The sequence below is a fragment of the Nomascus leucogenys genome, chromosome 12, assembly GCF_006542625.1.
Source record: "Nomascus leucogenys isolate Asia chromosome 12, Asia_NLE_v1, whole genome shotgun sequence".
In the NCBI taxonomy this organism is placed as follows: Eukaryota; Metazoa; Chordata; class Mammalia; order Primates; family Hylobatidae; genus Nomascus; species Nomascus leucogenys.
In genome coordinates, this window is record NC_044392.1 from 47,462,410 (window position 1) to 47,480,160 (window position 17,751).

General features: G+C 46.2%; 1 protein-coding gene and 1 non-coding gene across 3 annotated transcripts in view; one reads left to right on the plus strand and one right to left on the minus strand.

Annotated features, from left to right (window-relative positions):
* The window catches only part of INTS3 (integrator complex subunit 3), a 48,083-nt gene that overhangs the window by 15,675 nt on the left and 14,657 nt on the right, over positions 1-17,751 (minus strand). For both annotated transcript variants that reach the window (XM_030824474.1, XM_030824472.1), the window contains exons 4-10: positions 11,506-11,619; positions 11,213-11,297; positions 9,820-9,886; positions 7,340-7,484; positions 6,177-6,306; positions 3,828-3,925; positions 459-650 (exon numbers count right to left, since the gene is read on the minus strand). In XM_030824474.1, the coding sequence (XP_030680334.1) occupies positions 459-650; positions 3,828-3,925; positions 6,177-6,306; positions 7,340-7,484; positions 9,820-9,886; positions 11,213-11,297; positions 11,506-11,619 (831 nt within the window). The remainder of the gene's footprint in view (positions 1-458; positions 651-3,827; positions 3,926-6,176; positions 6,307-7,339; positions 7,485-9,819; positions 9,887-11,212; positions 11,298-11,505; positions 11,620-17,751) is intronic.
* On the plus strand, positions 4,340-4,442 carry LOC115837815. The gene has a single exon (XR_004032865.1). It is a non-coding gene; the product is annotated as a small nucleolar RNA U13 (small nucleolar RNA).

Sequence of the window (17,751 nt, forward strand, 5' to 3'; positions counted from 1 at the left end):
TAGACACAGAGAGGAAAACACTTGAAAGGAAATGCCTCCACTGCAGATTTGCTGTATTTACAGAAGGGAAGTAGACAAAGCTGATGCCAAAAAGGCATGGTGGTGAGGGTCTAAAGAATGCAAGCTCTGAATCTGAGCAAGAAACAGTTAAGAGGAATAGCTGTATATGGTTTCTGGAAGCAAAAATGAAAAAGGCAGGGATGCTCCAGAAACCCAGGCTTTTGGGGGTTGGCAGTAATAGGGGAGATTAACCTGTTCAATCTCAAACCCAGATGGAAAATAATGAGTGTAAGTAAATTTCAAGAGACACAAAGGGAAGTGAAGGCGGAGACACTCTGGAAGACCAGAGTGAAAGAAGGGCCCTTAGGGGTCAAGTGGCCCTGGTCAGGAAGAAGAATGGAAATATGAGAACACCATGGAAGAGGCACCCTTCACCACCCAGTATCTTTTGCCCTCACCGTGCACGTTGTCAGGAGCCAACCAATGATGGCCCACCGGGGCAAGATATCTGAACTCAGTACTTCATTAGAAGGGTGGACTACTCCACAGATGTAGCGAATGAGGTCACAGCGCAGAGACTGACTATCTGGAGTTGACAGGTACTGGCGCTGGAACCAATCTTGGTATCGCTTTTGTTGACCAAATCGCACCTGGGGAAAGGGGAAGCAAGAAAAAGAACTTAGAAGACAGTGTGGGGTCCTTGGCCAGAGGAAAAACGAGCACCACTTAACTCTAGGTTTGCCCTAGACCTCCATTTCTCCACAATTGATTCATTAGCTCATACTGTCTCGTAAGTCTCCCCTCCTTTAGGAGAACGTCTTGATTAAAAAAAAAAAAATGCTGAAAATTTCTAGCTTGCCCTGCATTCTAATGTTACAGTCATTCTTGCCACTGACCTCAGGCTACATTTACCCACAACTGCAACTTCGGTCCATTTTTTGGCTCTTTACTCCTTGTACTGGTCACTGACTCTCCAGTCAGAAGTATAATCTTTTCTCATTTTCTTGAGCCAATGGTGAACAGCAAGAAATGTTCTTCAAGAGTAAGAGCTGGGTCTGTTCACCACTCAACATCAACTGAGAATTTCCTGGTGCTGACCTAACAGGACCATTATCCAAAGCCTAGACTCTCCAAACCTTCTTGTGGAAAGTTTTTCCTCAAACAGACCCTAAGTGATCACAAATAGTAAAACTAAATAAGGAAAAGGATCTGGTTTCCCTCTTCTTATACTCCCCCATCTGTCAGAAGAAATCAACCAAGATAGAGCAAAAAGGTAAAAAAACAAACAAAAAGATACTTCCAGACCAACACCATCCAACAGAATTTTCAGCAATGATGGTTGCTATTGTGCATGTGAAATGCAGCTATTGTAACTGAGATATCGAATTATTATTATTATTTTTTTTTTGAGACAGAGTTTCACTCTTGTTGCCCAGGCTGGAGTGCAATGGCGCGATCTCAGTTCACTACGACCTCTGCCTCCCAGGTTCAAGCGATTCTCCTGCCTCAGCCTCCCAAGTAGTTGCGATTACAGGCACATGCCACCATGCCTGGCTAATTTTTGTATTTTTAGTAGAGACAGGGTTTCACCATGTTGGTCAGGCTGGTCTTGAACTCCTGATCTCAAGTGATCCACCCGCCTTGGCCTCCCAAAGTACTGAGATTACAGGCGTGAGCCACCGCACTTGGCCCCAATTATTATTTTTTAAGAGACAGGGTCTCATTGATGGGAGGATTGCTTGAGCCCAGGGTGGTCTCTAACTCCTGGGTTCAAGCAATCCTCCCACCTCAGCCTCCTGAGAAGCTGGGATTACAGGCACATGCCACTGCACCAGGCTCTGAATTTTTTTGTTGTTTGAGATGGAATCTCGTTCCGTTGCCCAGGCTGGAGTGCAGTGGCACGATCTCAGCTCACTGTAACCTCTGCCTCCTGGGTCTGGGTTCAAGTGATTCTCCTGCCTCAGCCTCCCGAGTAGCTACCACCACACCCAACTAATTTTTGTATTTTTTGTAGAGACACGGTTTCATCATGTTGCCTGGCTAGTCTTGAACTCCTGACCTCAAGTGTTCCCACCAGCCTCAGCCTCCCAAAGTGCTGGGATTGTAGATGTGAGCCACAGCGCCCAGCTGTGAATTTTTAATTTTAACTCATTTTAATTAACTTAATATATATATATATTTTTTGAGACAGCGTTTCACTCTGTCGCCCAGGCTGGAGTGCAGTGGCGTGATCTTGGCTTACCGCAACCTCTGCCTCCTGGGTTCAAGTGATTCTCCTGCCTCAGCCTCCCAAGTAGCTGGGATTACAGGAGTGTGCCACCACGCCCAGCGAAATGTTTGTAGTTTTAGTAGACATGGGGTTTCACCACATTGGACAGGCTCGTCCCAAACTCCTGATCTCAAGTGATCTGCCCACCTTGGCCTCCCAAAGTGCTGGGATTACAGGCATAAGCCACTGCGCCCAGCCAATAATTTTTATCATACCTAGTCCTGTAGACTAACTTAATTTAAATGGCAACACATGGCTGGTGGCTACCACACAGTACAACACAGACCTGGACAATTATTCTGGGTGACTTGGGAAAGCTGATTAGGAAAGTAGTTCTCAACAGCCAGACTGGCCGCAGAGGAATGGCCAGGGAAGTCTGCTAAAAACAGATTCTAGCTGGGTGCAGTGGCTCACACCTGTAATCCCAGCACTTTGGGAGGCTGAGGCAGGTGGATCACCTGAGGTCGGAAGTTCGAGACCAGCCTGACCAACATGGAAAAATCCCGTCTCTACTAAAAATACAAAATTTTGGCCGGGTGCTGTGGCTCATGCCTATAATCCCAGCACTTTGGGAGGCCAAGGTGGGTGGATCACGAGGTCAGGAGATCGAGACCATCATGGCCAACATGGTGAAACCCCGTCTCTACTAAAAATACAAAAATTAGCTGGGCGTGGTGGCGTGTGCCTGTAGTCCCAGCTACCTGGGAGGCTAAGGCAGGAGAATTGCTTGAACCCGGGAGGCGGAGGTTGCCATGAGCCAAGATCGTGCCACTGCACTCCAGCCTGGGAGACAGAGCGAGACTCTGTCTAAAAAAACAAATAAATAAATAAAAAATAATAAATAATAAAAAATAAAAATAAAAATAAAAATACAAAATTTGCCAGGTGTAGTGCATGCCTGTAATACTAGCTACTCGGGAGGTTGAGGCAGGAGAATCGCTTGAACCCAAGAGGCGGAGGCTGCGGTGAGCCAAGATCGCGCCACTGCACTCTAGCCTGGGCAACAAGAACGAAACTCCATCTCAAAATACAAACAAATAAAACCCAAAAAAACCCCACAAATTCCTTCAAATTATCTGGGAGAGTGGGATCCAGGAAGCTGCATCTTTAACATGCTCAAGTAATTCTGCCATTATTCAGTCAAGTCTGGAAACATACATAGCTTTCTTCCTGAGACCTCATGGTTCTCCTGGAGCAATCATGGGTTTCTTAGCGTGAACACTTTCACTCTCCCCTTTATAGAACATTTCACACTTGTAAATGATACTAGTATTTCTATATAATTATTGGTTTAGTGACTACTTTAGATAAACTAAAAGCTTCACAAGAGCTGGAACTATCTCTCTTATTCGACAGTGTACCCCCAATCCTTAGCACCATGCTCAATGTATAGGCATAGAATGAATAAAGGACAAAGAAGCCAGTAGCCAGGTAGATCAGGTACGATCATTTAGCCACCATTCTACTGGTTAGTAAACAATGGTAACAGCTCCACAGACCGAAGCAAGAAGCCCAGCCAGCGTGTGACCTCTTCTCTTGCTGCAACACCTTAGCTTACCCGGGATGTCATGAAGAGGAGTTTAGTCTCCATGTCTGGGGTTAGACGACATGCTAGGAATTTTCGGGATGTTCTTGACTGAAGAAGCTGTAGGATACCTGAATCAAATGTGGAAGGGAAGAGAAAAGAGGAAGCCTGAGGACCAGAAAGAATGAAACGCACGTTGGGAACCTGGGCCAGGTACTGATGGCCAGTAGTCTTGCTCACGGAGAAATTCCAAGACAAGACCAAGGGAGGTCAAGCACAGTTGGGGATTCCAACCAGCACTTACATGTTCTGCTCCAAACAACCACTATCCCCAGGACCCAGCTATATTACTTCCTGTCTTCTGCTGGTCTTCTAGAGCCTTCTACCCACATGATTCCCACTGGTAACAGATGGGAAAGTTAAGGGAAAAATATGGGAAACCCCGGCTGCTCTCCCTGCTCCTGATGATCCCATCCTTGGGTCCTGGAATCAATGTTATTTGTGGCATGAGCATAAGCCCTGGAGTCAGAAACATGTGGATCCAGATCCTGTTGTAGCTCATAGCATGATTACTGGTTTTTCACACTCATGCGTGAGATGTGCCTCCCTCAAACCTTGTTACCATGTCCCCACATTACCTGCCTGACATGAGAGAACAAAAATAATTTAAAAGGCCAGGCATGGTGGCTCACACCTGTAATCTTAGCACCTTGGGAGGCTGAGGCAGGTGGATCCCTTGAGCCTACGAGTTCAAGACCAGCCTTGGCAACACGGTGACACCCCATCTTAAAAAAAAGAAAAAAAAAGAAAAAAAAAAGAGGCCGGTGCGGTGGCTCACACCTGTAATCTTAGCACTTTGGGAGGCCAAGGCGGGTGGATTGCTTGAGGTCAGGAGTTCAAGACCAGCCTGGCCAACATGGTGAAACTCCATCTCTACAAAAATACAACATTTACCTGGGCATGATGGCGGGTGCCTGTAATCCCAGCTACCTGGGAGGCTGAGGCGGGAGAATCACTTGAACCCAGGAGGCGGAGGTTGCAGTGAGCTGAGATCACGCTATTGCACTCCAGCCTGAGGGACAGAGCAAGACTCCATCTCAAAAAAAAAAAAAGACCTGGATCAAAATCCTGTCTCTGTCACCTAACCTACCAGCTGTACAGCCTTGGGCAAATTACTTAATCTCCTTACACCTCAGTTTCTTTTCTTTTCTTTTTTTTGGGGGGGGATGTCGTCTCACTCTGTCGCCAGGCTAGAGTGCAGTGGCGCGATCTCAGCTCACTGCAACCTCCACCTCCTGGGTTCAAGCGATTCTCTTGCCTCAGCCTCCCGAGTAGCTGGGAATACAGGCATGTGCCACCATGCCCAGCTAATTTTTGTATTTTTAGTAGAGACAGGATTTCACCATGTTGCCCAGGATGGTCTTGATCTCTTGACCCCATGATCCGCCGCCTCGGCCTCCCAAAGTGCTGGGATTACAGGTGTGAGCCACCGTGCCCGGCCTCAAACCTCAGTTTCTTTATGTATAAATGTAGAAACTAAAATACTCACAGGGCTGTCCAGAAGATTAAATGAGGTAACACATGTTTGTCTAACACAGTGGAGGCACTTAAAGCAATGAAATAGATGTTCAATATAAAAGTACTACAATTTCCAGCACTTTCTTCTTTCCTGACTTCCCAGGTCCTGGACAACTGCCTTCAGAGTGAGTGTGTGTGTGTGTGTGTGTGTGTGTGTGTGTGTGTGTGTAGGAGGGGAGGGGGTATGCGCACGATCACAAGCACATGTGTGTTGAGGTGGGGTGGGAAGCAAAGCTGTAGTTATTGTTCAGATCATAGCAGGACCTGGGAAAGGGAAAGGGATATAAAAAGGACCTTGTCAGGGGGGAGCCCACACATGGAGACTCCCTCCTCCAAAGTGGATTTTGCCCAAGCTGGATCCTTGGAATTCGAGGCAAGACTGTTCCCAGGGAGGAGCCTTCTCTTACAGGACTAATTCCAGCCCTCTACTGACTCAGTCTCACGAGTTGACCTCTGACTCCCCTGCTAGACTCCGTGAAGCTGAACACTGGCCACTGGCTCACCTCCTGAGCCAAGGAGCTGCCGGGAAGAGGGGAGGAGGACTACAGTTCTCTGTCCCACTTTTTTCTTAGTAGTAATGTGGCAGCTGGAGTCTGCCAAGTAGGGGCTGTCTAGGAACTACATGAATTGTTCTGTACCTCTGCTATCCGCAGTTGTACTTGGCAAAGCTTGCCCTGTCCCAAGCTTCCTAAATCTGACTGCCGAAGACTCGCCTATCCACCAACCTCTACCTTCTTGATTCAAGCAAGACATACACATTGAACTCCCAGCTCTCAAAGACAGGATGCCTAAGACCCTACTTACCTGTGAACTGAGGACTCAAGGCCTGAGGATTATGGATAATATCTTTCCAAAGCAGTTCAAATTCTGGTATCCTAGCAACATTCTGAAGTAGTCTTACGAGATCCCGACCAATCATCAGACATTCCATGAACTTGATAGGGAAGAGGAAGTGGGGGACAGGAAAGAGAATAAAAACATGGATTGTTTACCTGCTGGAGGGAGGACAAAGGAACAACATGTTCTAGGGAGGGAAGGAAAGAGGGTTGAAGAAACCATATGATTTCTTTTGGAACCAAAGGATTGGCTCCTAGCTGTTCAGGGGAAGAGAGCCGGAAGCTGGGGACTGATATCAAGGATGAGAGGTTAGTGGGAAGTGCTGAAGCCCTGCTGGCTTTCACATTAATCTACCTCCCTCTCCACCCAGAACTGTTTCAATCCAGTTCAAGGAAGATTAAAGTTTCAAAACGATGGGACTGGCAAGTTGAGCCCCAGAAACCCTAACCTCATACTCATTTTGTCTAACAAAATTCTGCAGTATCTAATTCTGTGGGTCCAACTCTGTGGTAAAAATGTCTATTATCTGTGTAGTCTAAATGAAACCCATTAGCAACATGTAGCTAATGCAACTAGAGAAGTGAATTTTAACTTTTTATCTAACATTAATTTTAGGCTGGGCTCACGCCTATAATCCCAACACTTTGGGAGACTGAGGTGGGAGGATCACTTGAGGCCAGGAGTTTGAGATCAGCCTGGGCAACAAAGCAAGGCCCAGTATCTACAAAAAGAAAAAGTAAAAAAAAGTTTAATTGCCACATGGGAGGTCTGATAGAGGACAATTCATAATCTCACTAGACCATGGGAATTACCCAGGAGAGTAGGTGGGGGACCGTGTCATGGTAGGCACACAAGGACAGTTTATGTCTGTGGTGTACAACAGTATCCTTGAAGCTGACCTGGGAAATCCCAAAGATGCCAGCTTAACAGGTAGCATTTCTAAGAATTAGGGATGTTTTACACTAACTCCCCCTCCTTTCTACCCTCATCTGTTGACGAATGATGGAAAACACCAGATCTTGACGCACCTTCATCTCTAACAAGGTATTTCTGACTCCACTGCATAAACCTCCAGAGGTATCTTAGCCTGAGTCTCACTTCCCCACATTATTTTTGTCCTGTTCCCTCACCCGTTCCCGAAGCAGTGAGATGCAGAAGTCTACTTCCTTCTGTCGCAGGGCCTGGAGCTGGGCAGTCCCATGGTGGTCCACGATGAGGCGGAGGTACGTATAAACAGCCATGGCAATGAGGATGCTGCTCTTCAGGACCCACTCCCTGCAGGGAGGAAACACACTGGCTCCTATGCTCTGTCTAGAACTATTCACCCTCCCAATTCACCCTTCCTGGGCTTGGCTACAGTGCCTCAGAAATAATTGATGATTTGTCACTGGGAGTAAGTGCTTTGATTTTTTGCTTGCTCACTCACGCTAGTATCTATCTTGGACTATCAACTGGCTAAGCTACGGACAGTTTCCTAATTTTCTCTTCCAAGTGCCTATAAAGATAAGTGCCAAATGAAAGCAATCTCTTTTTACCACCTAACTACTTAGCTTCCAAGAAAATAACTCTCTTTGTTGACTCATTCATTCAAACATTTACTGAGTGCCTATCATGTGCCAAGCAACATGTGAGGTACTAGGGACAGAATTAAGCCACAGTATCTACCCAGGTCAGACTATGGGGAAAAGCTGGGTAAGTGTCCCTAAGTCAGCGGTTCTTAAGTGTGGTGCAAGACCATGTGGGGACTGCCAAGACCCTTTCAGGACCTGGAGTTTTGAGAACATACTGTGCTAGATCAGTCTGCTTATCATTAGCAGCTCACCATGCCACAAACCTTTCCCTGGCTCTATCTAGTCACTGATACACAAAGAGTCCCCACTCCCACACAATGAGTCACCTGTCCTGAATCACAACCTGAAAAAAAGAACCCCATTTTGGGTGGCAAACTCCTTTTCCCATGAGTTTCAGAATATCCCTGAGGAAAAAGGGGGTAATGAAAGATTTGTTCCCAGTTGCTTTAAAAGCAGTAGAGAGAAAGACACAGTGGGGATATTCCTAAAACTCTAATCCTGTCTCTAAGTGACAAAATTGAGACGCTGTCTCCTCCCAGCAAACAATTTGTAATGGCTTTGGCACCCCTGTTGGAGGGCAGGGAACTGCAGGAAGATGACATGGTGTTTAATTAGTCCAAGCAGGCCACATCCTGATTCCGGAAAACTACTCAAGCCACCTAATTAAAAGACTCTGTGGCCTTTTCTTTTCACAGAATGGATGCACTAGCCAAGGTTACCAGGGAACATTTCCTCCCCTACCTGCTACCTTTTAACTCCACAACCCTAGAAACATTTGGAAGGGAGTGAGAAGGAGGGTGTAGGAGAGGACACAGTTTTAAATTTCTAGGTATTGACTTTCACCAAAAGATGTAAGTTTTTTGGAGGGTAGAAAACAGGGCAGTTATCTGATGCCTGTACAGGAGATTCAGCTTTAAGGTATGGGGACAGGACATATTTGGCACTAGGAACAAAATAAGAAAAATCATTTTAGAAAGACTGCTAGCAAAGGTAACGAAATTACCTGAATCCTGGAATGGCATAATAAAGAGAAAGAAAGAGTTGAAAGGCCCCGTGACCCAGGACAGTAAAAGGGAACAAAGACCTAGGAAAAGCAGAGAGCTGGTAAGAAGAGACTGTTAGGATCTCACGTGCTAGTGCAATGGCACCAATAACAGAAGTGGCTCCAGGCCCAGATGTGGCAGCACATCCGTGCCCAGAGCACTAGGTGGCACTGCACAGCAGACAGGGCAGGGCTCTCAGACCTGGGCAGAGCACAGCACACAGCCATCTCTTTGACAAGTGTGAATGTTGGGAGGAGGTCCATTCTTCTGAACTATAGATAGTATGGACACTATTAGCCCTCTCAATCATTTGACTACTATGGTGTCCAGAAAAGAGACTCAGAAGTCAAGCAAGAGGAAGACTGAAACCAAGGGGAAAGCCTCACCTCCAAACAAGTTCAGATGTGGAATAGCCCTCATAAAATTTCTGGCCCTTTATTTTGATGGATAAGGGAAAGAATCAGCCAGAAAGCCCAATATGTACCCCCTGATGCACTCTCTACCACTGGAGCCTCCAAACCCTATATGCAAACTCCAGCAGGATTCACTAATCTCTATTACCTGCTCCACCCCAACTGCCCCCCTGTGCCACTTCAAAAAGAGCATGGGTTGGATGGAGAAGCTTGGAGGGGAGAAAAGGATACCTGCCAGGCGTGGGTGTTTGGCTGGCCCAACTCTACTGAGCTCATTCCTCCCCAACTTCCCCCTAAGATAAACATTCCAAGGAGGTCTGGATCAAAAATAAACCCTTATCAGATGAAGCCAGTTTTTCTGGGCTATGCGATATTTTGGCAAAGACCTCTTTCCCACTCCTTCATTCCTTGGGCATTAATTTCTTCACTTGCCAACAATACACTTGTCTCTCCCTCTCCTCGCCTCCCCCTCCCTAACTTAAGGTGTTCTTGGGCCACACAATCCTTTCATCCCCATTTCCCACGCTCATACTCCTAATGGCCATTATCTGGCCTGTACCCCACCCTTTGTGGTGGACGCTACCTTTGCTCTGTCAGGATATCCAGAACACTTTCTGCCAACCAGATATTTTTGGCTGTAACATCTCCACCTGATTTCAAAAGGGGAAAAGAAGAATAGCTCCAATTAGCAAGTCAGCCAATCCAATACATCTGTTCACCCATTCTGCTGGTCCACCCTGACTGCCATCCCATCACTGCCATCCCTTCACTGCTGAGATAAACTGCCTTCTGTTCTGTCAGGCTTTAAAGTTTCACCCTTTGCCTCCAGAAAGAAGGAAAGGGAAGGTTCTGAATTTTTCTAGAAACCAGAGCTGCTACTTTCCCACAGATTGTGAGTTGGAGTGGGAACGTTTTGGCCCTTGAAAATGAACATCTGAGAAGTAGATATAAAAAGCCCACAGTTGGAAAGAAAGGATGATATCTCAGATAGGGCCTGAGAAGTACAGGTGGCTGACAACAGCTGCAGTCTAGCAACTGGATGTCCTGAGTCCTGCACTGAGGCCCCCAACAGGCCAAGAGTTTCTTATTTCCAGGTAACAGTCTTTAGTGCTTGCTATGAAACTTCATGGGGCAGAATTAACACACAGCAATGCCAGACCAGTCTTGGGATAAGAAGTGGGGGCTGGGAGTGCCAAACGGGGAAGAAAGTGCCAGGAAAGAGGATAAAAATAGCCACAAGTATGCCTTGCCCGGGGTCTCAATTAAAAAATTCAATGTTCACAAAGTCACACATCACATAGATTAAGGTTCATGCACATCAAAACAGGAGCATCAGTGTTACATAAAATTTTAAAGAGGAAGCAAGCCCCAGTGGGCTAATGGTGAGGTAGTAGCAGGTCACTTTTAAACAAACACATGCAATCCTGGGAGTAGCCGCTTGAATATGCGATGGCTCAGACAGATGTCACCAATGCCAAGATGAGAATAAAACCTAAATGTCAGGGTCTGTTCTGTGACATAGTTTGTCCCTCATTCTGGCCCCAGTAAAGGGCTTAATTATTAGGGAGCAAGCGTTCAAATAATGGGGGTGGAGCCAGGGAAAATGTCTAGGTTTCTGAAAGCACAGGCACTTGGGAAAAAATTATTTGCCCTCACTTCTCTCCCCATTTCTTCCTGCTCTGAAATGCTATAAAATCTCAGAGTGAAGACTGGCTAAAATAGGCCAAATATTCTGTCAAGCCCTGGGTTTAGCAGAAAAGAAAATGAGGCAAGACTTACTGCTTTAAAAGGCCCACTATGATTTTTCAGTCAATTTATTTCTACAATATATGTGGCCAGAAGATGTCTGTATCAGAAGGAAACAGTCTAAGCAATACAGGAATTCCGTCCCTTTGGCACTTAATCATTCTCCATTGTCTCTATTTAGTCTCTGGGCTCTCCTCCTTTCTTCTTTATGTTCCTGCCATCAAACTCACCTGCAATCTGCTTCATAAACGTCATACAAACACCATCGGCTCCCAGAACCCCACTCTTCACCAGTTCCCGTACCAACCACACCAACTAAAGGAAAGAGGGAAAAACAGATGAAGAGCAGGAACTGTGAGCTTGAGAAGGGAGCTAATTCAATTACAACTGAAGGGAGCACATTGCAATTTAGACACAGAATGATAGGGGTGTGTTAGCCCTGATTCCTCTTTCCCGTTCCTGACAGAGAGAAGATCCATCCTCTCTCTTTAAGCTGGATCCTGTCTTTTCTTTCTGGCCTTACCTGAGTACGGCAGGTATCCTGCAGCTTCAGGTACTTCTCCATAAGTATCTGGTTGATTTTATTCAGGACAATATTCATGCCATCACGACTCACCAGAGCTAAGTCCCGGTAACACTGAGAAGTAAAGTTTGTGATCAGCCAGCAAGCTGGGGATAAGGTCCTCACCCCACCCACAGTGGACCCCTTGCCCTCTAATCCCTTAAACTTAAATAACACCAATAAGACATCGAGTAGCAATGAAATACTTTCCATTCTGGACACTTTCTTTCCACAGGGGTCCTTCATTCCCAACCTATCCCTTGTTCTGTCACACAGAGTGGGGAAAAGGTACTGGTTATCCTTTAATGAGGCAGAAAAGCCTGCTGGGCAGCCAGGTGCAGTGGCTCACGCCTGTAATCCCAGCACTTTGGGAGGCCAAGGCGGGTGGATCACGAGGTCAGGAGATCGAGCCCATCCTGGCTAACACAGTGAAACCCCATCTCTACTAAAAATACAAAAAATTAGCCGGGCACGGTGGCGGGCACCTGTAGTCCCCGCTGCTCAGGAGGCTGAGGCAGGAGAATGGCGTGAGCCCGGGAGGCGGAGTTTGCAGTGAGCGGAGATCGCGCCACTGCACTCTAGCCTGGGTCTAGCCTGAGTGACAGAGCGAAACTCTTGTCTCGGGGGCGGGGTGGGGGAGGGGGGGAAGAAAAGCCTGCTGGGCAAGGCTCCTAGTACTATCCCTGTCCCCCCTACTTCCCCTCTTAGGAAGTATCATACTGTTTGATGCCACAGGCTGAGCAAAACCAGGTGGAGGCCATCTGCTTTTCATCTGCCAGTCAGTAAAAGGTCACTGCAAAATGGGTTTGGTTGAACAAGCCAAAAAGGATCCCAAAGAGGTTTTTAGACCAGTACTGACCCAGTCAGATACAGCAAAGGGAGTAGTAAGGGAAGAAGATCCAGGGCAGGGCCCTAGACAGTTAAAGACAGAACCAAAACTGAAATTTTTTTGAATTTTTAGTTTTTTTATACTTCGGGTCTTACTCTGTTGCCTGGGCTGGAGTGCAGTGGCATGATCATAGCTCATTGCAGCTTCGAACTTCTGAGTAGCTGGTACTACAGGCATGCACCACCACGCCCAGATAATTTTTAAAACAGTTTTTTCTAGAGACAAGGTCTCACTCTGTTCCCTAGGCTGAAATTCTTGGCCTCAAGTGATTCTCCCGCCTCAGCCTCCTGAGTAGCTGGAATTACAGGAACGAGCCACCATACCCAGTTGAACGATTTATTCTTTTCTCTGTGATGCCCTTTCCTTCTGCCACTTATTGAAAAAGGAGAGGTGCTTCAGCATACCAAATCCTGGGGGAGGTAAGGGAGGGCATGCTAATTTCTTCTGTGAGATTATTGCTTCCCTTCCCCCGCTTAGCTTTTTTTTTTTTTTTTTTTCACTCTGTCTCTATTGTGAGACCAGACTCCTGGAGGAATACCTTAGGGGGCCTCGTTAGCAACTTCCTTAGCCTGCTGAGTTCTATCCTGTCAGGGTCTCATCAGAAAGAGTAGAAACTAGGCAGGTAGCTTCCCACAACCTCTGAAGATCAGTAGCAAGGATGGCATCAACAATAATAATCATATAGTATAGCAAGGGCCGGGTACGGTGGCTCATGCTTGTAATCCCAGCACTATTTGGGAGGCTGAGGCGGGTGGATCACCTGAGGTCAGGAGTTCGAGACCACCCTGGCCAACATGGTGAAACTCCATCTCTACTAAAAATACAAAAATTAGCTAGGTGTAGTGGCACATGCCTATAGTCCCAACTACAAGGGAGGCTGAGGCTGGAGGATCACTTGAACCCAGGAGGTGGAGGTTGCAGTTAGCCAAGATAGTACCATTGCACTCCAGCCTGGGTGACAGAGAGACCCTGTCTCAAAAAAAAAAAAAAAAAAAAAGTACAGCAAGGATGTTGTTATACTATAGCAAGCAATAATACAGCAAGGATGGCATCAACAACAATGATATATATATATATATATATATATATATATATATATAACTGCATTTGATATACGTTAACAATCTTTTAAAATAGGTACTACTTATTATAATTATTATTTTTACAGATGAGGAAATAGGCATGGAGAGCTTAAAAGTAATTTGCCCCAGATCACATGAGAGATTAGAGGAAAAACTAGGATTCAAATCCAGGCACTCCAATTCTATAATAACATGCTTAACCACCTCTTGTATCAACGTTAGAAATAACCAGAAGAGGCTGCTGGGAATAATGATAAGAGTTTGTAATAGTTTTGAGACTCTACCTTTCTCCTGTCTTGGCCTCCCAAGGCACTGGGATTATAGGCATGAGCCACTCCCTGCACCAACATTTCTAAACTCTTTCATCCTATGCATTCAAAAGAGATGTACCTCTCAGTACCATCTGCTCTCTGGCCTTGAGAGACTCCTAACAGATTAGCTATTGTCACTTCCTTCTGCCTCTATTGTCGTTAAGTCAAACCAACTGATGATGAAAATACCCACAGTTAGAGATCCTCCATGTGCCATAAACTTCATCCCCAAAAGAGAATGACTCCCTCTGGGGGATGGGTGATAGTTGGGAGACCAAAAAAACAAATAAGGAAACAAGAAAGAGATGAAGGGGCCCAGTCAATTACTGTCAAATATTGATAGTTAAGTCCTGGACCCTCCCCTGGAGGTAAGTCACAGAATGGGCAGAGGACAAAGGAAGTAGAGGGAGAGGGAAAATCTGTGTCAGGCCAAAGATAGACACTACTAACTAGAGAAGAACCTTGTTGTTCAAATGAATGCAGAACAGACTCAGGACAGGGAAGCAGGACAAGTTCTCTCAGGAGATACAGGGTCAGATGAAGACAGCAGATACTGTCTGCCTAGTTCCATCCTCTATCTGGGACCTTTACTAACCACAACTGCTGGTAACAAATGGCAGCTGAGTACCAAGAGTTTCATATACCTAAGGCTGCCAGTTGTGTTACCGACCTCTGTGTCGGTTTGCTGACCAGCTTGGAAAAGCAACAGATGAAACACACACACACAAACACACACACACACACACACGCACACGCACACTCTCAGTGAGGAGAAGAGAAGTGGAGAGTCTCAAAGGAAAGTAAAAGTGACTGGTGACTGGATGCCATCTATCCTGAATGTGTCAAGAGCAGTGATGTGTCAGCCTAGGCCCTGGAGCCCCCAGGCTTCTTTCTAGAGCTGCCTGCTGGGAGAAATACCTAGACCAAGAGCTGCCTGGGCCTGAGTCCTTGACCCTTTGATGAAGACAGACCTTGACATTAGACCCTTTCCCATTACCTTTTTCTAGTGACTGCCAGCACCTGCACAGCTTAGGACTCTACCTTAGCCTCCCTCCTTGCCACAGTTCCCCAGCCAGTCCTGCTCCCAGCTGTTTAGTTCAGACACCAAATAGAAAATAAATAAACTCAAAGGATATAAACATTCCTAAGAGCTGCCAAGAGGGCCGATGCAAACCAAGAAGGTACAAGTGAGATGAAATCCACCCCATGCATCCTCTAATCTTTCCCAATACTGACCTGCTTTCTCCTTAACTGAATTCTCTTGTTCACCTGTTCAATCCATCCTAATCCCACCCACTAAGTCCCAGAGAGTTGGCCCTAACTCCTTGAACCTGCCTGCCAGTACTAACAGAGGCTCCTCAGCTCATGCTTCCCTGTAGCAGGATTCTATTTGTTCAAGACTCAGTTTCTACTACTTCTCCACCATATCCACTTCCCATCTCAGCCCACGGAGATTCATGAACAACTAAATCTCAAATATGTCCTGAGGTTTCTGTTCCAAAGGCAGAATTAACCCCAAATACAAATCCTTAGAAAACAGTCCCATTGCGGCCGGGCATGGTGGCTCATGCCTGTAATCCCAGCACTTTGGGAAGCCGAGGCGGGCGGATCACAAGGTCAGGAGTTCGAGACCAGCCTAACCAACATGGTGAAACCCCGTCTCTACTAAAAATACAAAAATTAGCCGGGCGTGGTGGTGTGTGCCTGTAATCTCAGCTACTTGGGAGGCAGAGGCGGGAGCATTGCTTGAACCTGGGAGGCGGAGGTTGTGGTGAGCTGAGATCATGCCATTGCACTCCAGCCTGGGCAATAAGAGCAAAACTCTGTCTAAAAAAAAAAAAAAAAAAAAAAGGGCCGGGCACGGTGGCTCACGCCTGTAATCCCAGCACTTTGGGAGGCCGAGGCGGGCGGATCACGAGGTCAGGAGATCGAGACCATCCTGGCTAACATGGTGAAACCCCGTCTCTACTAAAAATACAAAAAAAAAAAATTAGCCGGGCATGGTGGCGGGCGCCTGTAGTCCCAGCTACTCAGAAAGCTGAGGCAGGAGAATGGCGTGAACCCAGGAGGCGGAGCTTGCAGTGAGCCGAGATCACACCATTGCACTCCAGGCTGGGTGACAGAGCAAGACTTCGTCTCAAAAAAAAAAAAAAAAAAAAAAAGAAAACAGTCCCATTGCTTTAAGCTGAAGCCTAAAATGATGCATTACAATCAGTCCTCATCAGTAACTCCCACCTAAAACTTCTGTAGGACAGAAGTATTTTTACAAAATAATCACCCTTTTAGGGAGAAGGAGCAAAGCTCTAGGGAGATACGTCACTAATTCTTCCATCATGCTCTGACCTGGCTGAAGGTCTCTGAATGAGTCACTACTTGATAGTTCCTCACCCGCCTAAAACTGTGTCCTCCTAATTCTGTCTTTACTGCCTTTGTCTGAAGAGGCCTGACCTGGAGGCTCAGCCCAGGAAAGCTCACAGGTAGGGGATTTACTTGGAAACTTTTAGCATGTGAACATGAATGCTAGCGAAGGTGTCAACCAGCTATGAGACCTGAGGCAAATGCTTCACTTCCCCAGAGGGCCTGGGCCTCCCACATGGGGCTGTTATAGGGCAAAAAGAAGAGGAGATACTCTAGTCTCTTGCTGTGTCTGGATGGCCAAATTCATGACATAATAAGCATTTACATTGCAGAACCCAGTGGCCTCTTACTGACAGGCCAGGCAAAGAGCTGGAAATACCGCACATACTCTTCCCCCTTCACTTAGGTTTACTGATTTACCCAGGTTGGTTCAGATCACCTGAAACAAACAAAACTTTCCAGCAGGCAAGACTAATTTGCACTGAGATGACTAAATGGAATTTGAATGGTATTTATAAAAACCCACACATAGCCAATGATGGGCACACACACACAAAGATTAAAAAACCCACAAAAGAGGAAGTTTAACTTTAACTCCAACCCATCCACTCTCATCTTTGCCAACAATTTCTTTAAAATGGATGTGCTGGACTGGATCATATCACTCTTTAAAACCACCCAACTGGAAACATTCATTTGTCTTCAAGGATCTTGATGATAAATTCAGTATAAAAATGAAAAAGCAATTTAACTTGACAAGGTCCTAGCCCAGAATGGCCTTGGCTCTCCTGGGAAACCAAGGATTTGTGAATACTTGCTGCCTCACTGCCCACCCTCACCCCAGACCCTATTCCAGCTGGCATCAGAAGTACAAACAGATCAGTTTCCCATGCCCGTAAATCCTTCCCTTGAGGTTAACTCAAGCAGCTATGCCAAGGAACCATGAGCATCTTGTTCTTATCCCCGGAAATGATTTTCCTTTGGTTCCTCTTGAACAAATGACATCATCTCTGACCTCCAAGTTACCCCAACAGGTAAACTGGGAGTGGTTAGGAGGAGGAGATAGAGCCACCAACTTCATATGGTTTTGTGAGAGGATCAAATGAGATCTTGTCTGGATAGAGTCTAAAAGAATGCTGGGCACAGAGCATGTTTGTTTACCTCCACATCACCTTTATTCAGGGAAGAACCAATGAAATGTTAATTCCTCCATTCCAAGCTCTTCTCTTATTAGTGTCATATAGTTAATGCCAGATACCAGACACATACCTTAACTCATTATACCAAGACTCAAAGGACATAGAGTTGCTGGAAAGGGGAAATTTGGAGAGGCAGAAGACAGAATTTTGCTACTTTATTATAAAAACAACAGGCCGGGTGTGGTGGCTCATGCCTGTAATCCCAGCACTTTAAGAGGGCAAGGTGGGTGGATCACCTTAAATCAGGAGTTTGAGATTAGCCTGGCCAACATGGCGAAACCCTGTCTCTACTAAAAATACAAAAATTAGCTGGGCATGGTAGCACGCGCCTGTAATCCTAGCTACTCGGGAGGCTGAAGCAGGAGAAT